The following is a 22,232-nucleotide window of genomic DNA, read 5'->3' as shown; positions in this document are numbered from 1 at the left end:
TAGTGAGCTGACCCCTCCTCGCCCACTCACAGCAGGATGTCAGCTCTGACCCCTCCCCCAGCACAGAATGAACCAACATGGGGGATGTTTCCACTATTTATTTATGACAAATTAAACATCAGTGATGCTCTTCAGTCAGAAGTTCCTAAACAAAAGGAAAAACAACATTAAAGCCTCGTCTCCGGAAAGTCCCAGCCTGTCCCCAAACTCGACTGTGAGACAGCTTACTTTGAGACGATGCCATCGGCCTTGGCCAGTCGGAGAATGGAGTCATCTGACTCACCCTGAGAAAAAGCACATTGGAACTATGAACAATGTCCCCTGCTACCCTGAGCTGGCAGATCCACCAGGTACCACCCAGCCCTAACGGTACCTCTCCCCCAGTCTCACCACTCAGACCTCACTGGACAGAAAAAGGCCTTGGAGATGGGAGTGTGATAACTGGGAAGTTCCAAGGTAAAAGGGTGGTCCTGCTTAGGGCCTTTGAGCATCCTTTTCACGCCTCACCCCACCACCCCCAGGGACAGGCAGGCAACCAGTGCAACCCAGTCCCATAGGCAACAAATAGTCAGACCTGAGAAACAGTGCAAGACACATTCTCCATTACCCCCCAAAAGCCCACAGATGAGCCACGTTCAGGACACTCACCATCCTCCGGATAGCCCCGCAGATAGCATAGGTTTTAAACTGGCCGTTGAACCTGCCTGTCACCTTGTCAACCTGTTGATGGAGAATGAGGATCAGACGGGCACTCGAGCTCCTTTACCTCTAAACCCGGGGCCTGGGGATCATCAACCTCGGGGCCGGGCCAGCGCCACGGCCTCACGCCGACCCCGCTCTAGTCTGCGATGGACCTCATCCAAGCCCTAGCGCCCAGGCTCACCTCGGCCACGTTCATCTGGATGGACGCGTGGTCCTTGGCGCCGATGATGCGGTTGCTGGCGGAGCTGCGGGGAGAGCGTAGTGAATGGGAAGTCACAAGTGTTCGTATTTGTGCTTTAAAGTAAAATTAAATGCTGTGGCGCTCACCATTTCCGCGGCACGTACAGGTCCACGAACTCGCCGGCGTCGTTCTGCATGTTGAGAGTTCACCTACGAGACCCCGCGCGGTGCCATGAGGACAAGCCGGGTCGGTGAGCCCGGACCCCGCGCCGTGGCCTCACGCCTCACCCCGCTCCCCGCTCCCCACGCCGCGGCCTCACCTCAAACCCCGCGCACCCGGACCCCAACCTCCGCGCCTTGGCCTCACGCCGCCCCAGCCCGGAATCCCGGCGCGGAATCAGGCAGTGAGCCACGCGGCCTACCTGCTGCCACCACCACGAGCGCGTCGGCAGAAAGAGCGCGTTACGTTCCCCGGCAGCACTACGACGGGCGGGGCGGGGTCAGGGGCGGGGCCTCGGCGAGTGTTTCCGGGTCCCGGCGCGCCCGCGAGTCTGCGCAGAGCCTGGCCGGGCCCCCACTGGCGCACTTCCGTTTGGGGCGGGGCGCGGCGGGGCCTCGGGCGGCGAGTGGGTGGCCGGGGCTGGGCGGCCCTGAGGTGCCGGCGGGCCGCGGTGTCGCCACGCCTGGCGGGCAGGAGACCCGTGCTTCGGCGAGGGCGGCGCGCGGTGCTATCGGGCGGCCCGGGGGTGTCCATCGGCTGCCAGAACGAACCCCGCGGAAACAGCCGAGTGAGAACCCTCCTGAGGTGTCTGTCCTGGGTGACGAGACCAATCGTGAACGGGGACGGAGCAGCGCGGCTGGTGCCGGGTCCTCCGCGGGTGGGACGCAGTCCTGGGGCCTAGAGCCCAACTCCTCGGAGAACGAGGCCCGAGCGGCAGGCGCTGGGTGAAACCCACAGCCCTTGCCTGCACCACCCGACCGCTCCCCGGCCCGCCTCCCCCGCCCACCACCCGCTCCGGCCCCCCAGGCCTGGTGCCGAGACCTATTAACAGAGAAAGTAGAAAAACCCAAAACTGCACACGTGTGCAGGGCAGCCAGCTAAAACATGGCCTCGGGTGAAGCAAGACCCCTTCAGAACGGGCTTGTGACGCGGGCCGCCCCACGCAAACACACACGGGGCTGTCTAGGCTGAGCCAGGAAATGCCCCTCATCCGCCAGGTCAGCCCCCACATCGGCGCTCCACCCGGCGCTCTGGTGCCGGTGCGGGCTCTCACCCTCGGCTGCTTGCGCCTGTGGGGTAATGTGTGAACGATGCTGGTCAGCCTGGCCTCTGTGCCGAGTGTGAGTGGCTGCCAGCTTTCCAGCTCCGGGGGGATTTGGCATGTGGAAACCAGTGTTTGTGTGGGCAGTGTGTCTGCTGTTGCTTCCACTGGGCAGCAGGAGTGAGTTCTAAGCAGGTCTCATGTAGATTCTGAGAGGTGAGTGCTGTGCACCTGGGCATGTGCGCAGACATAATGACATGATTTATGTGTGTGGTTGGGGGTTTGTGCATCTGATCTGGCCTGCCTGCCTGTGTCTGTGTGGGTGAGCCCAGCTGGACTCTAGCTGGAAGGCAGGAGACAGGCAGCTTGAGTACCAGAGTGGCAGAGAGGTCTGCAGAAGGTCTCCCTTGAGTATTCAGCAGAATAGAGAGCCCAGAAAGCCCGCATATATACGGTCAAATAATCTTTGACAAGGGTGTCAACACACGGTGTTGGGAAACCTGCACATCCACATGCAGGAGGAAACTGACCCTTACCTCACACCATATATAAAGTGACTCAAAATGGATCAAAGACCTAAATGTAAGACCTTAATCTCTTATAAGAAAACTAAGGCACAAACTTTATGACACTGACTTGGAAGTGACTTAGGTAGGTCACCAAAGGCCCAAGCAGCAACAAGAAAAAGACATACTTGATGATATTTTTTTAATTTGTGCACCAAAACTATCATCAGAGTAAAAAGGCAACCCACAGAATGAGATAAAATATTGGCACACATTTGATAAGGGATTAGTAAGCAGAATATATAGAGAAGTCCTAAAACTAAACAGAAAAATGATTAAAAAATGGGCAAAGGGCTTGAATAGGCATTTCACAAGAGAGAAACTGACCAATGAGTACACTTAAAGATGCTCAATACCACTAACCATCGAGTCACAGCTATTTTACACCACCTCACACTTGTTAGAATGGATGCTATAGCCCTAGCTCAGTAGTTGGCAAACCTCGGCTCGCGAGCCACATGCTGCTCTTTGGCCCCTTGAGTGTGGTTCTTCCACACAATACCACATGCAGGCGTGCATGTACAGTACAACTGAAACTTTTTGGCCCATGCACAGAAGTCGGTTTTCCGCCTGGGCAAGTCTATTTTGAAGAAGTGGTGTTAGAAGTGGGTGTCGGTAGCATGTGGCTCAAGATCCGCGGTTTGCCGGCCACTGCCTCGGTTTGGCTCAGTAGATGAAGCCTCGGCCTACAAACAAAGTTTCCCAGGTTTGATTCCAGTCAAGGGCACATGCCCAGGTTGTGGGCTCAATTCCCAGTGGGGAACTTGCAGGAGGCAGCCGATCCGTGATTCTCATCATGGATGTTTCTATCTCCCTCTCTTAAAAAATATATATATATTATATATTTATATATTTATATATTTATATATATATATATATATATATATATATATATATTCTGCTGAAATCAGTTTGACTCAGTGGATAGAGCGTCAGCCTGCAGACTGAAAGGCCCCAAGTTCAATTCCGATCAAGGGCATGTATCTTGGTTGAGTATACATCCCCAGTAGGGGGTGTGCAAGAGGCAGCTGATTGATGTTTCTCTCTGTCCCTCTCTGTAAAAAAAAAAAAAATTCGGTAAAATATATTTTAAAATAAAATAAAAAAGGATGGATACTATAAATAATATAAGCCCTGTCTGTGTGGCTCAGTGGTCAGAGCATCAGCCCAGTACAGAGGATCACAGGTTTGATTCCTTGTGAAAGGCATGTATCTCAGTTGCAGGTTCAATCCTGGCCCAGTCAGGATGCATGTGGGAAGCACTCATTTGATGCGTCTCTCTCACATTGATGTTTCTCTCCCTCCATATCTCCTTTCCTTCCACACTGAAAATCAGTGGAACATATATCCTCAAGTATGAATAACAAAATAAAAAAACGGAAGTAGCCCAGCTGGCATGGCTCAGTGGTTGAGTGTTGACCTATGAACCAGGAGGCCACAATTCAATTCCTGGTCAGGACATATGCCTGGGTTGCAGGCTGATAAATGATTCTCATCATTGATGTTTCTATCTCCCTCTTCCTTCCTCCCTAAAGTCAATAAAAATATATTTTTTTAAAAAAACGCACAGGAAGTATTAGGATGTGGAGAAATCAGAACCCTGGTACATTGGTTGGAATAAAATGGTGCAGCTGAAAAGAAACATGGAGGTTCCTTTAAAAAGACAGAATTACCATATGATGGGCTATTCTGCGTCTGAGTATGCACCTAAAATAATTGAAAGCAAGGACGTGAACAGATATTTGGTACACCCACGTTCACAGCAGCATTATTCACAGTAGCTAAAATATGGAAGCCAACCAAGTGCCCATCAACAGATGAGTGGATAAACAAAATGTGATAAGTACTTAAAGTTGAATGTTTTCAGCATAAAAAAGGAAGAGAATTGTGACACATGCATATGGATTGACCTTGACATGCCGAATGGAATAAGTCAGTCACAAAAAAGACAAATTCTGCTAATTCCAAAGATATGAGGTGCTTAGACTTGTCAGAATCCGAGAGTAGAAGGGTAGATTCCGGTGTCTGGGGAGGGAGAGTGAGTGTTTAATGGGGAGAGTTTCAGTTTTACAGGATGAAAAAGTTCTGGAGATGGTGATGGTGGTAGTAGTACATTATTGGTGGATTTAACACCATTGAACTGTGCACTTACACATGGTTAAAATGATAAAATTTTATCATATAGTAGGGGCCCTGTGCATGAACTTGTGCACCTTGAAAGGAACTGTGGGCTGTGAGGCTGTGGTGGGCACAGCAGGGGGTCTTGGGCCATCCTCCACGCCCCCACTCAGCCCCTCCCGCAACTGCCCCAGTCCCCTGTCTGCTGGCAGCCCTGCACCCCCCACCACTGCTCCCACATGCTCATAGCTCCGAACAATTGGGGCTGGCGCTGTTAGTGGGTGTGCAAATATCTGATCACGTTCTTTCTTTCAAATATTTTAGGTGCATACTCAGACGCAGAATAGCTGCTGCCCTGAGAGCCCCTCGGAGCAGGGGGAGGTGGAGAAGCCCTCAGGGGTGACTGGGGCCGGCAGTCACCACTCGCACCCTCTGACGGCACTGAGCAATCAGCGCTGGGTACTGGCAGTGGGTGCAAGGGGGGCCAGCCCCAGCAGCAGGTGCAAGCTCCTGGCAGGACCATGGCACAGGAGCAAGGAACTTTCAGTAACCACCAGAGGTTCACCCTGATGACAGCAACCAGCACCCCGCCTTGATCTGGCACCCTCACTCACCTTCTTCACCATTTGCAGTAGCTGACGCCCACCATGTTCCACACGTACCCGTGGTGGTCAGCACACGTCATAGTGACCCATGTTCGGTTGTTCCACCGTTCGGTCTATTTGCATATTAGGGTTTTATATAGAGATTTTACCACATTAAAAAAAAAAATTAAAACTATAAGATACACACACGGGCATCATGATTTTCTCTCCCTGTAGCAGGGTCCCAAGGCCAAGTTCTTTGAAGGGAAACTGCTCCCCACCCTTGGGCCATGAAGTCTAGAGGAGCCCCTCTTTGAGAAACCCTGTTGTCCAAAGTTCAGATCCCACAAACAGGAACAAGTGGTCCCTTGAAGGGTCAGGGAGGATCTCAGCATCAGGGCCTCCTGGCAACTATAGGGGGCGGGTGGGCAGCAGACTGCCAGATATTGGTAGCTAGGGGATATCCTGCCCACATGGTCCCCAGCAGCATTACCACCCATCCAAGAGCACACCTGGCCCTGCACACAGCCCTGCTTCCTGCCTGTTAGCTGAAGGGGGCTGAGCTCTAGGTCCCTAGCCCCTTGCTGATGGGTGGGAAAGAACCAGAGGCCTGGCAGTACAAAGGGCATGGTGGGCAGGAAGACCAGGCACTGGAAGACACTGTTGAACTGAGCCCTTTTTGCAGACCCGAGAGCAGCCCCAGAGTCTGGGAGTAGCAGCTGTTCAGCAGGGTAGTCCTAGTCGTGGTCCCTTTATGCCCCTTCACTCCAGAAGATACATCTCTTCCTGCCCCCCTCCACCACCAAAGCACTCTGCATAACCTTGACTGGAAATATCACATTGGATTATAGATGACGTTCCCACACTCCCTCTGCCTTTTGGCTGTGTGACCTTGGACAAATTATTTGACTGCCTCCTCCTTCCAGCTGTGAAGTTGGGTCAATGGTAATAGAACCATCCCACAGGGCTGGGCCATCTGCATTCAATGAGTTAACACAGGCAGGGCTGAGGGCAATGGTATATGTACAAAGATGATAATTTAATAATTTAATTAAAAATAATAATTAAGCCGAAGCCGGTTTGGCTCAGTGGTAGAGCGTCGGTCTGCGGACTGAAAGGTCCCAGGTTCGATTCCCGTCAAGGGCATGTACATTGGTTGCGGGCACGTCCCTGGTGGGGGGTGTGCAGGAGGCAGCTGGTCGATGTTTCTCTCTCATCGACGTTTCTAGCTCTCTATCTCTCTCTCTTCCTCTCTGTAAAAAATCAATAAAATATATTTTAAAAAATTGAACCACAGAAAATTAATTAATTTAAAAATAATAATAATAATAATTTAAAAAAAAACAGGCAGGGCTCGGAATTGGTGTGGCATTCAGTAGGTTCTCAGTGTGGTAGCACTCACCACCACCATCACCATCATCACCACCACCACCGTTATCATCTTCACCATCATCATCACCATCACCACCACCTTCATCACCATCACCATTATCACCACCACCATCATCATCTTTTCTGTCAAAGAAGGGAGTTTAGGCAACTACCATTTTGGCCTGCATGACTTAGCAGCCGCCATTTTGGTTCATGCCATTTTGCAGCTCCCCCGTGGGCCACCATTTTGAAATGGCCAAGGTCAACCCTTTTAAGTTAGACAATCATGCAAGACTGGGAGCCGAACCTCTTCCAATCAAGAGTGAGAAACAGATCACATGCATCAGAAATAAAAGGCCAAGTGGATTGCCTGCTTAACGTGCTGCTGCCAGACCCTGTGCATTTGCAACTCCTGCAGGAGTAAAGGTATTGCCATGGTGACTGGCTCTCAAGTATCCTTTGTGTTTTACCATGACCCCTAATTTTGAGGACTTGCCTTATTTCTAACAACCACAATCATCACCACCATCATCATCACCATCACCATCATCACCATCACCATCACACCATCACAATCAGTATTGCTATTATGCTGTGGCCCCAGGTCACATGGGCATATTTGAATCCTGGGCTGTTGACTAAAGGAGCTGCACTGTAACTACCCCAATCTCATACAGGTCCCCACTCAGACTGCCTAGGCAGGTGACAGTAGCCAATAAGATCTGGTTGGAGTGTGTGGCGCCTGCACTTTCACAGACAGGTAGGAGGTGCTTGTGCATACTTCTAGGGGAGGCTCCCTCCTCCTCCCAGATCAGCTGTCTCTGGGCCAGGCAGGGCCAGGCCAGCCTACAGTGCATTGTGTGTGCAAGGGAACAGCTCCAAGTGAGGAAACTTCCTTCCAGGCCTGGGCAGGGGCCCAGGGTGATTGGTGGGTCAGAGCCCAGGGACAGGCTTCCACCCACGCAGACCTCAACAGGAGCCAAGGCTGAGGAAGAGGAAGTGGCTCCTGGCCTGCTCTCCTCTTGACAGAGTCTCACCCAGAGGGCACTGAGGAGGGCGGGAGTGCACAGGCTTCACAGCCGCCCTCCAGCAGGTCCTGGACCCCTGCCTCCCAGGGTTACTTGGGATTATCCCCTGGTGTGAAGGATGCAGGCATCACTGGCCCTTCCCAGTCCGGGTGAGGCTCAAGGACACACGTGGGTCAGGCCCGAGGGGAGCCGGGGCCATCAGCAGCCTTAGTCACTGGCTGTCAGAGCCCCAGGGAGCCAGGCAAAGAGCTGGGCCAGCATCTTGTTCTGCTCTATTTTACTGCCTCGTTTATTGTACTTCGTCAGATTTTTCATTGAGCTATATGACCCATGCGTGAAAAAGAGTACAAACCCCAGGTGTCCCACCCCCTGGATTTTCATATCCGTGTCCACCAGGCAGGCGGGGCCCACTGCTCACTGCGCTAGTATTGGGTCAGGGTTTGGATGGGCCAGTCAGCCCCCAGGAGGCGCCTGTGGACCCTCCCAGGTTACAGGTGAATTGGGACGGCGCCCAGGGCCTTCCAGTCCACCTGGAAGTCCAGCCAGCAGAGATCCCTGCCTGGGCCACCCCAGCAGAGAGACGCTGTGAGGTGGGAAACACCCAAGACACCCCATCTCTGACTTCTCCATAGTGACTAGCCGGAGGACTGAGCTAGTGACAGACAGGAGGCACTCCCATCCCAGAAGCACACAGTGTGTCCAGCCGACTTGTCCCAGCAGATACAGCAAAGACTGGCCTTGCTGGCCAGAGGCCAGGACATTCCAGCCAAAACCAGTGGAGCTGCAGGTCTAAGGGACAGGCTGCGGACACCCGCCTCCACCCTAAGAGCCAGGCGCCTCTTGCTGACCCCACAGACTGAGCTCATGTCCTGGCTCCAGACTAACCTCCGACCCTGGGCAGAAAGGGCCCTGAGCCTCAGTTTCCCCATCAGGAAGTTGAAGCGGTTCTCCCCACCCCACGGGTGCAGCTGAGGGCTGAGTAGGAAAGGGGCAGCTAGGGGCCTTGTCAGGGGAGGTGCTCTGAAAGGCTGCAACTTGTCTGTGCCCGGGGGCAGGTGTTCACAGGGGAGAGACTCACACCCTCTCTTTGAGGCTGCTTCGGTCTGCCAGTCGGTCTGCGGCTTGTCTGGGAGGTGACCTGGGATATGTCTCAGGCCTGGTTCTTCCTGCCCTTGGAGGAATACGCAGCATTGCCAGTCAGCACGAAGCCCTGGCACCACGTGTTAGAGACTGAGGAAGCAGGGATCACCGGGAGGGGTGTGCCCAGTGGCCACACGGCTGCATGCTGGGAGCCACCGACGCCCTGACCGTGGGCCTGGCACCTATCAAGAAGGACCATGGCAACCCCGAGAGGAGGTAGCTAATGAGCCCATGTTACAGAGCGGAAACTGAGGCTGAGGGAGAGGGAGTGGCTCCCCAAGTCACAGTGCTGGGGTGCAGGAGGGATTGAACCCAGCCTCGAGCTCCGGGGCAGAGGGTGAGATGCAGGAGAGGACCTGCCGCCCAGGGCTGAGCTGTGAGGAGGAAGTGAGGGGCTGCAGCGCATCAGGAGCAGTGGTGAGAGGTCCCTCCTCCTCCCCTCTAGGTGGTCCGAGGGGGACCAGAGGGGAAGTGTCAGGGGGCCCCTGGGAGTGACAGGGCCTGTTCTCTGGGCCCCATCCAGACACCAAGCCAGCCAGGTGTCAGTAGCTGCTGGAACACGCCCAAAGGCAAAGGTTTGCGCCCAAATTCCTGCCCCAGGTGAGTGGACCTGGCCGGGCTTGTCTGGCTGGCCCCACCCGCCCAGCTCCTCTGGCTCCAGGCAGCTTCTCCCCTCCCCACCAGCTCTGCAACTGTGGGGCCTCTGAGGCCTGGGTGTCAGCAGGGCCCAGCTCGCAGTCATCCCCCTCCACCTGCTGTGGTCTGCAGGTGGCTGTGGGCAGGAGGCTGTGTGAGGCCAGGGCTGTCCTGTCCCCGGGGTGCTCACGGCCTGTGGGGCAGGAAGATGACAATACACAGCTCATCTCGGGAGGGTCTAGGGCAGCAGGTCTCACATGGCGGTTCCCCCAGGACACATGGCAGTGCCCAGCTGTCACCTGGGGGAGAGGATGGTGCTACTGGCCACTAAGGGGTGGAAGCCAGGAATGCTGCCCAGGACAGCCAGCAGGGAGGCCTCAGCCCAGAGGTGCTGAGGCTGGGCTTTGAAGGGCTGAAGACCTCTCTGAGGAGGAGACTTTGTCATACAGTGACCAGCCCTGAGAGGAAGACGGGGGGGGGGGGGGGGGAGGCGCGGGAGGGGGGGAGGGGTGCAGACTCACTGAGATGAGGGCAGGGGGCAGGTGGGGTCTGGTGCTGGCCCTCTCCCCCAGGGCCCTGCTCCCAGCAGCCTCTGCTGCTTTCCTCCCTGGGTGGGCAGGCGGTGGGGGCTCACACATTCCTGGCAGAGATGGGGGAAGGCAGTCTGTCAGCTCCCGCAGTTCCTGGAACAGGGCCTCAGGCTGGCTGAGGACACTCAGGGTCAGCCTCCGCTAGAGAGCGTGTGGGTGCAGGCCCAGCCGCACAGGGCCTCCGGGAGGGGAGCTAGCACCTTGCAGATAAGGCCGGTGTGTCATCAGCAGAGCCCCTGGCCAGCTGGGAGCAGTGTCATGCTCACAGCTCGGGTCCTCGGGCTGTGAGCATGACATTAGGGGTGCCCGTTAGCACTGGCCTAGCCCAGGCCCGAGGGAGCCGGCTGTCTGGCATGGTGAAATTGGCCAAAGGGCCAAACATGGATGGTGGAGGCGAATCAGGAAAATAGCTCGTTTGCCTGGGGCCCAGGGAGGAACATCCCAGGGCAAGGCCAAGCCCAGGGAGCTGGGAACTCTCAGCGTTAGACCCCAGAGCCCCCCAACTGGTGCCCGGAGGGGCCTGGAGGAGCCTGTGGACAAAAGGGGCCACATGCAAACTCGACAAGCTCAGGGGAGGCCTGTGTGGCGGTCTTGCAAACTCAGAGACCTAAAGTCACCACAAAGGATGGTCTGAAATTAAACTTTAACTAAACACAGTGATGGTGGGCAGTTATGTCCTAGGTGGGTATCTTCACTCACAAGGTGGGTATCTTCACCTTAAGTGAGCCCATGTGTCTTTGCCTCTGTGATACACACCCTGGAGATGTCTGGGTAGCTTGTGACTTCCCTTTTTCTGAAGCCCTTGAGGCACAACCTAATGTGCCTGGGCTCCAGGATAGAGACCACAAAATCCTTCGTTATCATGTTAATTGTTCTTGACCACCTAAGTACGAGTTCGTCATTTTGCTTTTTGTCCAATCCCAGGGGTTTTCCACCACTTTGCTTTCTTCCACCTTCTTAATCCATCACCAATGGATTCCATGTAACCCACTTATGTCCCTCCTCTGATGGCAAGCAATGTATAAATACAGATGTAACCCGCCATTCTCCGGAGCATTAGCTCAAATTGTTGAGGTTCTGCTTCCCAGCATGTCAACAGTTTGGCTCAAGTAAACTCACAAAAATTCTTGACAGGTTTCAACGGTTTTTTAGATAACCAGCCTCTGAGCCACTGTTTATACTCCCCCGGGGAGTGTCTCCAGAAGAGCCTAGGCCAATGTTTTGTAAATGTTGAAACTTGAGGCAAACAGAGGCCTGGAGCTGAGTCTCCACTCCTCCTCAAGGGCAGGAAGGAGGCCACCTGGCCCACCCTCTCCTACCAGCTCAATTGAGCTGGATGCTTCCAGGCCAGCCCAGCCCCATGGACCTGCTGCATGGTCAGAAGCATCACAGCCACGGACAGTCACATATAAGTTGTGGACTCTCAGTCACGCCTCTTCTGGGCACGTACCCAGGAGCCAAAGACCTGCGGCCAGAGCTCCCCAGCGGGCAGGTGGGCACGCCTGGCAGGAAGTGGCTCTGTGACCAGGCTGCTGCCCCTCATCAGGAACAAGCCCTTCTCCAAATGCCCAGGAATACACAGGCACTCAGAGGCCAGACTTGGGGTGGGAGTGGCTGAGCTGGGCTAATCTAGGGCAGCTGCTGGGAGAGACAGACACAGATAGAGACAGAGACAGGGAGAGAATGAGAGACTAGAAAGGGTGAGACAGAGACAGAGCAGTGAAGAGAGGGAGGGAAGGGGGTGGGTTTGGGAGGGGGAGGGCCCGGGCAGTGTGCTGTGGGGAGCAGATCCCCGGGCCAGCTGTCTGATGCTGCTCGGAGGAAGCAGCCAAGGCCAGGCAGGCCCAGGAGGGAGGCGACTTGCTGAGGGCAAGTGGCCTGGCTGGTCGAGGCACGGCCCAGCCGCTGAACCCAGGCCAGTGGTGGGCAGGAGACCACACCTGCTGGGCATTTGTGTGGTTTGTGTGGTGCCGGAAGGGGCAGGCTGACCTCAGATTGCAGCTATGACCATGGCAGCCCCAGCAGGGTCAGGTCTGGGAGCTGCAGATCCAAAGTCTGGCCCCTGAAGGCACTGAGGACGGGAGGCTGGGGTTGGGGGCTGATCCCGGCAATCCAGGCATCGCTCACCCACAGCCAGCCCATCCTATCCCTGCCCTTCCCGAGATCAGATTCTTGCTGGGCTTGGAGCCCTCCTGGCCATATAAGGCCGTCTGTGGGCACCTCCTGGGAAGGCTGCAGAGCCCTCACCCTGCCCCCACGGGAACCAGAGCTTGGCCAGGCCTACAAGGACCAGGCGTGGGAAGGCACCTCAGGAGCTCAGCCCTGTGAGGAGGGGGTGGGCAGGCCAGGCCTGGGGCTGGGGCTTTGGAGAGACCTCACCACGCCTGTTCCCTGCAGGGCCGGGCTATGGATCGGGAGGGCAGCAAGGATGAGGTGGGGTGCTGGTGTGGACACAAAGCGACGTACGGGGGATGTGGAACCAGGAGGCCTGGACTCCCAACTTCACAGCCCAGTACAGTGCTGGGAGGTGCCTGATGCGCCCCCTCCAGGGAGGTGTATGCGGCTGGGTCCTAAGAGGGGCCTGCCTGTTGCTGGACCAGCCCTTTGCACTTGCAGAGGAGGGCCTGAGGTGGGCTCTCCGGGGAGATGCCTGGAGGGCCAGGACGGGGGCAGGGAGAGGGGAGGTGGCCAGACCTAGGGGTTGGACCAAAAGGTTCCCAGAAAGTTACACGGTGAGCTGATCACAAGCCCCTAAAGGGGCAGGTGTGGCCCATCGGCTCCTCCGCCCCAGGCAGAAAACGCACCTCTTTGCCTGACCGGGCCCTGTCCATTGTCTGTGCATCCGGGCTCACACACCTCTGAAATGTGCCTCTGACCCTCCTGACACACAGCACATGCTCCGAGCTACCCTGTGCTCCCACCCGCAGGACTCCCACCTCCACTCAAGTCCCTGACGTCTCTTCCTTCATTCACGTGCATAAAAGAAGCTGGAAAGCTGTCATTTCTGGGAAGCATTTGAGATCTTGCCTCCTGGCAATGTCGTGTTTGGCTCAAACAAATCTCGTAAAAATTCGCTACAGGTTTGGACGTTTCTTACGTCAAGGGGGGGCGGGGCTCCATTGTGTTCAGGGCGGAGGGAACCAGGCCCAGGACCGAGGATCCTCAGGCAGGGCTGACCAGAGTGGGGGCAGTGCTGGGCGGCAGCCAAGGCCTGGCTTTCATCCGAGGCCAAACAGGAGCCCCGCTGCCTGGGGGAGGCAGGCCGGCCCAGCAGGCACTCAGCCGGTGGAGCTGTTATCGGAAGGGTTCCAGTCCACCGGGGCAGCCTGACAACGGCGACTTCTGACTTCTCCCGTCTTCACAGATCCACGGTCCAGTGTCAGCTGGGGGAGGGGGCTCTCCCACACTCAGCCTGGGAGGGAGACACTGAGCCGTGGGAGGGGGCGTCCAAGCGGAAGCCTGGCCTCTGGACTGCTGTCTGCATTGACATCAGGCTGATCACCCCATTGAGCCGGGGCCCCATGTTCCTGAGTATCCTGGGCGCTCGCGGGGCCGGCCTGCCCGGCAGGATCCTGCTGGGACGGTGAGCCAAGTCAGGAAGGCAGCTTTGGGGAATCTCTGCGGAGAGGGATGCTAGCTCAGGCCTCTGGCTCCGGAGCACACCTAAGCCTGTCTGTGCCCCTCCCCCCACCAGGGTGCTGAAGCTCGGGGACAGAGGTCACAAGGCTCCCAGAGGAGGGGCTGTGGCCGGTCACTGTGTGAGTTAAACCTGTCTGTTCCTTGGTGACCTGGTGGCCTCTGAGGTTTCCCGGGACCTCATGCGCACAGGTGGCCTAGTCCCGACAGCAGCAGGGTGGGGAAGGCAGGACTCCTTCCAGAGCAGCAAGGGGCCTGTTCCCAACCGTCCTCCTGCTAAGGACGCAGGCTCTCCCTGGACCCCTTCCTCTGAGGCAGTAGCCCTCGGGTAGGGAGGTGGGTGGCAGACCACAAGGGTAGGGGTACCTGGCCTGGGGAGGGGTCCAGGCTGCTCTGGGCCTCCTACTGGTCCTCAGGTCTAGGTCTCCATTCCTCAAGGCCTGCCCTCTGCCCACTGGTCCCAGCCTCGAGTCCCAGCCGAGGGCCGTGGGAGGCTCCAGCTCAGCAGCGGCTAACAGAGCGGGAGTGCCCCCATCCTGCTGGGTCAGACCTGCGGCCCGCGGGCTGCATCCGCCCCCAACGAGCATTTCTGCGGCCCAGCCATATAACGGTATGTAAGAAGTGTTTTAATAAAAATTTCATAACATAATTTTTACCATATCCTGTTATATATAATTATTAATAACTACAATGTTCACTAATGACTGATGACTATAATCATGTTGCATTCATTTCCCTTACGTGTAGGCGCACCATTTCCCTCCACTAATACCAGCAGTGAATATTTTAGCAGCGATTACCACGTCATTAGTCTTGTACTGACTTCTTTGGTGTGCCTAACAGGAAGTATTTTGCTTTCAGAGAACAAGAAAAATATTGTAGGTTTATTTGTGTTACCCTTATTAATTTGTGCAGTTATTCAGTGTCTGGTAAGTTAACAATCAAGAAAAAATATTAATTTGTATTAAAATGTTCTATTATTTTTTTTTTTATAGCAAAAGTGGAAATTTACTAAAGAACAAGTACAGACTCCCATGCGGGAGGGGGGAAGAGTCCCTGTTCTATTATTACTTTTTAAAAATATATTTTATTGATTTTTTACAGAGAGGAAGAGAGAGGGATAGAGTTAGAGACATGGATGAGAGAGAGCCGAAACCAGTTTGGCTCAGTGGTAGAGCGTCGGTCTGCGGACTGAAAGGTCCTGGGTTCGATTCTAGCTCTCTATCTCTCTCCCTTCCTCTCTGTAAAAATCAATAAAATATATTTAAAAAAAAAAAAAAAAAAAGAAAGAAAGAAAGAAACATCGATGAGAGAGAAACATCAATCAGCCACCTCCCGCACACCCCCTACTGGGGATGTGCCCACCACCGAGATACATGTTCTTGACTGGAATCGAACCTGGGACCCTTGAGTCCACAGCTGATGTGCTACCCACTGAGTCAAACCGGTTAGGGCTGTTCTATTATTTTATGTTAATGATCAGGGGCCCAGTGCATGAATTTGTGCACCTTGAAAGGAACTGTGGGCCATGAGGCTCCAGTGGGCACATGGCCTGGTCTCCTGTCTGCTGGCAGCCTCACTCCTACTACCCCTGCTCCCAAGCGCTGACAGAGCGGTCCCTGCTTGCACCCTTTGACAGTGCGGAGTGATAGGGGCTGGTGCCAGCAGCGGGCACGCTGCTCTGATCGCCCTCAGGAGCAGGGGAAGGTGGAGAAAGCCTCAGGGATGATTGGGGCCAGTAGCCCCCCTTCCCCACCCCTCTGCTCACACCCACTGAGGGCACCAAGTGATCGCCCTTCAGGAGCAGGAGGAGGTGGAGAAGCCCTGAGGGGTGATCAGGGCTGGCAGCCTTTGCTGCACCCACTGACGGTGCCAAGCAATTGGGACCGAGGCTGGGCACTGGCAGCTTGTGCGAGTGGCAGCCCCAGTACCAGCAACAGGTGCGAGAGGTGGGACCGCAGTGCGGGGACAAAGAATTTTCAGTAAATGCCAGGGGCTCGCCCGGATGACAGCAACTGGTGTCCCCGCTCACCTGCTCCACCATCCCGCCACGGCCAATGCCGCCATGTTCCACGCTGTGCCGCCTGTTGCCAATACCTGCCATGTTCTGTTAGCGCACACATGTCATAGCGACCGACTGTTTGGTTGTTCGATTGTCTTGCCATTTGGCCTATTTACATATTAGGGTTTTATATATATGACTCATTTATTTAGCCCTTTGTATTCAGCATGTCTCTATAGAAATAAACCTATGTTTCTATAAAAATTGAAGCTTTTGGTTTTTTTGCAGCCACATAAACTTAAACCTTCTTTATTTGGCCCGTCTTAGCTTTTGAGTCTGACATGACCTCCTGATGAGGCTGCTTCCAGCTGTGAGTGCTCACTGGCCCGGTAATGTGGTCCTCCACGCCTGGAACTTCAGCCGCCAGCCTCCCAACCAGCCCGGGGGCACCTGCTTCCTGTCCATGCCCACAGACGCACTTGCCTGCTGGCTTCCCTGGCAGGGCACCAGGAAGGGCGGCCACACCACTTCAAACCACAGCACTAGCTCCCTCGCCCCCTTCCCCAGAGACAAACACAGGCCAGGAAGCCTGGGCTCCCTCCTCACGCCACACTGCATGGCCCTCTCGAGGGGGCAGGGCCCAGGGACGGCTGGGGCCCGGGGCCTGGAGGCCCGCACAGCCACCTGTCAGTCATTGTGAGCACAAGGACCTGTGTGCGGAGCAAGTGGGCACCCCATGCGACTGCTTCCCGGAGAGCCTCTGGCTGAGCAGGGTGCCGGCTTGGCTGGCAGGTCCCACACTTGCCCTGCAGATGAGCAGCAGGGCTCCTGGGGCAGCAGGGCCATTGCAGTGGGCAGGGGGAGGAAGTCAGGACTCGAGGCACCAGGACTGGGTGTGCCCTGCTGGACATTCAGGACAGAACGCTGGGCTACCTGGTTGGGAGGCGCCCAGGGACCTGGGAAGGCAGTGAGCGGCTGACTTTGTGTTCTTGGCTCTCTCTGGACCTTTGGCCTCGTTTTCCCGTCTTTACATGGGAAAGGTGCCTGCGGCCAGAGTCTGAGGAAGGCAGGACACACTCGCTGGGCCCCTGGGGAGGACATGGGCAGCAGGGTGATAGGGGGCCAGTTCCTCTCCCCTCAATGCCCCCATCCTCCACGCTGTCCCCTCCCTGGCTGGGCACAGACACAGGCAGAGTGGGCACCACATCTCGCCGCCCCACCTCCCACCAGCCGTCAGTTGCTCCCTGGCAGCTGTGAAGAACCTCCTCCAGCGGTGCTAGGGCGGACTCAGCACATTCTCCTCGCCTGCCCCTCCTGCTCTGTCTGGGGCGGTGGGCGGAGACCTGGCCCCCAGGGGGTTCAGAGGGAGCCCACCCACCACCTCTGCTCACTGGTCCCTCCAGGGAAATCGGGAAGCTTACCTAGATCAGGGGGAGATCCCAGCCTCTAGCCCCCGACTCCCAGCTACCATGGGGGTGCTGGGGGCAGGAGTGTATGGCTGTGGTGTTTGTGAGGGGGGGAGGGGAGGAGAGGGAGGGGGAAGCTGTGCCTGGAGGCAGCTGTCCTTCGCAAGGGACCATAAATTACCCTGAGCAGGCCTGTCCGGTGCCGCCAGATTCCTCCAGGTCTCCTGCCCACCCTCTGAGCCGGCCGCCCCAGGTGGAAGGACGGTGAAGTTACAGAATGAACAAGTTGGAGAGGGAGAGGGGCGGGAGGGGCATTCCCGCTGCCTGTTTTTCAACTCCTAATGGAGAGAAGGGGCCGCCCAGCCCCTACCTACAGACTCAGGATTTGAGGGGGTGGGGCAGCCAGGAAGATGCTAAAGGTGGTGCAAACTGGGGAGGGGGCAGGACCCCCACCAGGACAGCAGGATGTGGCCCCACGAACTCACCTGGCCCCCAGGACTGTCCAGAGGTCTCACATGGGACAGAACCCGCTGGCTGGCTCAGAGAACCGGGGAGCTGCCAGCCCCCCCTTGGGTTTCCCTGGAGGCTGATTGGGTCAGAGCCTCCTCATGTAGAAACAGCGGGGACAGAATCCCAGCCTGGCCTCTAGGCTTTGTCAGTCTCCTGGGTGTCCTCCCTGTACAGGGGCAGCCCTGAGCAGGAGGGTTCAGCCTGGCCCACCGAGTCTAGGTCCACATTGCCCCAAGCACAGGCACCGCCGGGCACAGGGAGGTTCACACGCCCCCACCCGCACAGCAGGTGCTCATACGTGTGCTCCGGGCTTCCTGGCATCCACCAGGCCCTGAACATGCTTCCTTCACGGTTTGCGTGGGTGCCAAGTCCAGTCCCTCCGGATCCATCTCCCTGTTTCATATGCTTTTCCCAAACCGCGGGGGCGGGGGCGGGGGAAGCATGGGGTCTGCCATGGGGGTTCCTCTGTCCCTCTGCCAATGGGATTCCCTCCAGGGCCCCAACATGGCCCCGCACACGGACACCGGCCGCGCACATGGACACCCGGCCGCGCAGGAGCAGAGTGCTCCTTCCCGCACACCTGCAGATGAGGACGACATGGGACATTGTGAGGGAAATAAAGCTGAAAACCGGCCTTGGGAGAGGGGGCGGCTTTGTGGGGGTCTCCGGAGGGCACCCGTCCAACTGGGTGTGTGTGTGTGTGTGTGTGTGTGTGTGTGTGTGTGTAGCCAAACAGACGTATGGCCGTCGCTGGGGCCGCTGCGTGGTCTGGGGTGCGGGCGGGGACGCGCTGCGTCCTGGAAGGACAGACGCCGCGGCTGGAGCGGGCGGTGCGGGACGGTGCGGCCGCCCGGCAGGAGCCCGAGCCGCCGGCACCGGGCCGCGAGGGGCCGAAGGTGCGGAAACAAAGAGCGGAGGCTCCGGGCTGGGAAGCCGGGTGGGCGCGGCGGACCGGGCGTCGCGGGCCGCGGGTTGTCGCCTGGGACCCAAGCCCTGCCCGGGGGGGCCGGGCCTCTCGGGGTCCCCACGGCCTGGCCCGGGGCCAGCAGGTGCCCCTTCCGGAGGCGGCCGCCGGGTCCGGAAGGGTTAAGGCCGCCCCTCCCCCCTCCCGTCCCCGGGGCGCGGGGCTCCGGCGCCCGGGCGGGCGGGGCGGGGCCTGGCGTCCGGGCGGAGCGAGCGGCCCCGCGCACACCCAGGGCTCCCGGGCGCGCAGTGCGGAGAGCGCCCGGAGCTGGAGATGGCGAGGTGGCGCCCCGTGCCGCCGCCGCTGCTGCTGGCCGCGCTGGCCGTGCTGGGCGCGGCGCGGGCGGCCGGCGACCTCAGCCTGCACCCGCCCTACTTCAACCTGGCCGAGGGCGCCCGCATCGCCGCCTCCGCCACCTGCGGCGAGGAGGCCCCGGCGCGCGGCGCCCCACGCCCCACCGAGGACCTCTACTGCAAGCTGGTGGGGGGCCCCGTGGCCGGCGGGGACCCCAGCCAGACCATCCAGGTGGGCGCGGGCCGGCGGGTGGCCGCGGGGGGTGCGCCGGGCTCGGGCTCTGCGACTCCGGGCTGACCCGCCCCGGCTCGGCTCTGCGGCTCCACATTTCGGAGAACAGACGGGACCCCCGCTCGCCGTTCAGGCTGTGCCGGGACCTGCGTGCTCCCGTCGCCCCCGCCCCCGGAAGGCGGGACGCCGCCGACGGCGGGGCGAAGGGGGCGGCTGGTGCCCAGACCTTGGCGCCCGAGGCCGGGGTGCGGGCGAGGTGGGAGCGGCGCCGCCTGTGCGGAGGGGCGGACCGATCCGCCTTCCCCGGGACGAGCTGGAACTTGCTGTGGCGTCCGGATGGGACTGGGACGGCGGGAGGGACCAGACCCCGGAGGTTTCCCCGCTCGCTGGAAAGTGAAAGCCATCCCTGCTGGGGTGTCTGGGGCTTGGCGGGGACCTGGGTGGAGGAGGTGGCAAACAGCTGGGTCTCTGACGGGGTGGGGACGGGGAGCGCCGTCAGAGCGGCACCTCTGCCCCCAGGTGGCCAAGTCCTCAGGGCGAAGACCCTGGGCAGGGCCCCTCCCACGCCAGGAGCCTGCAGGTGGGAGTTGGGTCAGGTGCCCACACATGGTAACACGCTCTTTCCCAGGGAGGCAGGCTGCCAAGGCCCCCAGGGCTGGGGTCCTGTGAGCTCCTGGGGGGCCTTGGGGAAGCAGGTAGGGTCTGCTCTAGGGGTCCCTGACACCCTGTGTGGGCCCACCTTTCCATTTCTGAGGAACCTTCAGGAGAGTTTGGGGTCCCCAGGGCCGGAGGAGGTCCAGGCCACCTCCTCCCTGATGGGAGAGGCTGGAGGAGGGCAGGAAGGTAGTCGGATGGTTGGGTAGCTGGGGAGGGTGATGAAGGAGCCTTCACTGCCCGCCTTCCGCTTCCCGCCCTCCCCTTCGGCCCGCCCTGGCCCTCAGTGAGGGAGGAGCTGGGGGACCTGTGTGGCAGAGCCATTCTTGGCGGAGTGCTGCCTCCCTCAGACGCCCATTACCTGCATGCTCTCCTCTAAGCCCCGCACAGCAGAGCTGGGAGGTCTCATGCTCACATTTCCAGTGGGGAAACTGAGGCCTGAAAAGGCGCAGAACCTGTGGAAGCCTCACAGCTCTGACCTGGCGGGGTGAGCAGTGAGGAGTCCCTGGCACATCTGGTTGACGCCAAAGGGGCTGGCTCCGGGGAAGGAACTTGTAGGGGGTTTCCAAAGCTGCCCCAGCGGGGCTGGCCAGCCCCCACTGCGCCTCACTGCTCAGCTGAGATTCCGCCACTCAAGTAGTGGACACTCCTGGCTTCCTCTGAACCCCAGACCACTCCTCCCCACCCATGCTGCCTGGCCCAGGTGGCAGACTCCTGAGGAGGGAAAGGAGAGCCTGGAGCAGAGCTCAAAGCCCCTCTCCCCTGCCTCTCCTTAGTTGCGTGGTTTTCCTCCCGGACCCTGAGTCCCCTCGTCTGTAAGATGGGCATGGGGTGAGGGTGCCCTTTCCCTCCACTTGGAGGCTGGGAAGCCATTTGTCACAGTGACCACTTGGCACCAGTGGCAGCCCCGGTGTTAGGGGACGGAGCTGGCCTGAGTGAGAAGTGTCAGCCTGCTTGCCTGGTCCACGGTCTGGCAAGAGAGGCCGAAGCTTGCCCCCGAAGCCGGCGGCACTCGGGGTGGGACCTGCTCCGAGGCCGCTGGGGTGAGGCATGGTAGGAAGGCCAGCAGGACACGAGCTGAACAGCCATGGGACTTTAGACAAGTCCCTGGACGGCCCAGCACCGCCTCCTCTCTCTGGGGGCGGGGGTCTGCTCAGTGCCCTGGTCTCCGATCGGGTCGCAGAGGTGCCAGGAGATAAAGCCCACCTTCTCTCCATCCAGAGAGCCCGGCCTTGTGCCACGTGGGGGAGGTCACAGAGGGCATGGGGCCCTGGGCTGCAGGCTCCCAGCTCCCAGGGGACCCCCTGGAGGAGACAGGACAGAAGCTGGCGGGGCCAAAGCAGGGGGAGCCCTGCTGGCGAGGCGGTCCCTGCGGGCAGCCCTTCCAGCACCAGGTGGGCATGGGAGGAGCTCAGGACTGGCCCCAGGCCCCGGAGGCCAGTGGGGGGCTAGGCCACTGGCAGTGACTCACCGGGAGGGGAAGTTCTTATGGCCTCTCCCTGTTTCCGCACTCCGCTCCCAGCAGGAGCCTCCGCACCAAGGTGTGGAGGGAACTGCGTCCCTGCCCGCTGCGGGCGGCCAGGCACAGGGAGGACTATAGGGTCGCCTCCAGACTGTCCGCAGGGGCCTGGCCGGAGCCCCCGCACCCAGCCACACGGGCTCACAGCGGGAGGCTCTAACACAGGCAGCCTTCTCTGGAACGCCGCCATCCCAGCCACACGCCTGCCCCCCTCCTCCGAGAAACCTCCCGCCACCAGGTCCCTGACAGCCTGCACCCATGTGCACAGCACTGCTGGCGACACCCTTGAAGCCCTCCTCTGTTCGCCCAAGAGCTCCCACAGGCCCGGGAGCCAGAGCTCCAGGTTCTAGCCCAGGTTCACCATCCGAGCCCGGCATACGGTCCCCCTGGCTCACGCCACTTCTCTGTGTCCTCGCGGCTCTGTGCCCGCGGTGTGGCAGCCCGCACCCCCAGCTGGCAGCCCCGGAGAGGCGTAAACAGACTCACTAACAGCCAGACGTTCCAGGTCTGGAGGGAGGATGAAAAAGCAAGGTGATGTCTGGGGGAGCAGAGCGGGGGGCAGAGGGGGGTCAGCATGCTGGGTGGTCTGCTAGATCTGGGGGGGCACTGTTAAGGAGGTGACATCTGAGCTGAAATGGAGGACAGGAGGTCAGAGTGCAAAGGCCCCAGGCAGGAGCAAGGTGTGAGATGGGGGACTCAAAGCACCAGGACCCAGAAGCCCACTCTGCTGCCTCCCAGGTGCCCGGAAGGAGCCAGGGCGGCCCATCCAGGGGAGGGGGGTGCAGTGCGCGTGTGGGGCCTGGGAGTGGGGGTGGGGCATTCCACACGCCCACTTCCAA

General features: G+C 58.6%; 3 protein-coding genes across 8 annotated transcripts in view; 2 read left to right on the top strand and 1 right to left on the bottom strand.

Annotated features, from left to right (window-relative positions):
• RBBP8NL (RBBP8 N-terminal like) overlaps positions 1-3,447 on the top strand; it is a 29,815-nt gene extending 26,368 nt beyond the window's left edge. The window contains exon 15 of the transcript XR_006740397.1: positions 3,417-3,447. The gene's annotated coding sequence lies outside the window, so the exon portion shown is untranslated. The remainder of the gene's footprint in view (positions 1-3,416) is intronic.
• On the bottom strand, positions 86-1,382 carry RPS21 (ribosomal protein S21). The gene is made up of 6 exons (XM_036420026.2): positions 1,305-1,382; positions 1,030-1,092; positions 884-947; positions 649-720; positions 229-284; positions 86-145 (listed from the first exon to the last, which is right to left on the bottom strand). The coding sequence occupies exons 2-6, from the start codon at positions 1,077-1,079 to the stop codon at positions 136-138; spliced, it is 252 nt and encodes an 83-aa protein (XP_036275919.1). The 5' UTR covers positions 1,080-1,092; positions 1,305-1,382; the 3' UTR covers positions 86-135.
• Positions 3,448-18,918: 15,471 nt separating the features above from the next.
• Positions 18,919-22,232, top strand: part of LAMA5 (laminin subunit alpha 5) — a 46,337-nt gene continuing 43,023 nt past the window's right edge. For 4 of the 6 annotated variants that reach the window (XM_036419995.2, XM_036419994.2, XM_036419993.2 and 1 more), the window contains exon 1: positions 18,920-19,220. In XM_036419995.2, the coding sequence (XP_036275888.1) occupies positions 18,969-19,220 (252 nt within the window). In that variant the 5' untranslated portion in view covers positions 18,920-18,968. Of the gene's footprint in view, positions 19,221-22,232 lie in introns of all 6 variants that reach the window. The other 2 variants (XM_045575010.1, XM_036419996.2) reach the window with 2 other exon arrangements.

The sequence above is a fragment of the Pipistrellus kuhlii genome, unplaced genomic scaffold, assembly GCF_014108245.1.
Source record: "Pipistrellus kuhlii isolate mPipKuh1 unplaced genomic scaffold, mPipKuh1.p scaffold_m20_p_60, whole genome shotgun sequence".
NCBI classification, from domain to species: domain Eukaryota; kingdom Metazoa; phylum Chordata; class Mammalia; order Chiroptera; family Vespertilionidae; genus Pipistrellus; species Pipistrellus kuhlii.
The sequence above is the reverse complement of the archived record's forward strand: the minus strand, read 5'-3'. Positions and strand labels throughout refer to the sequence as shown.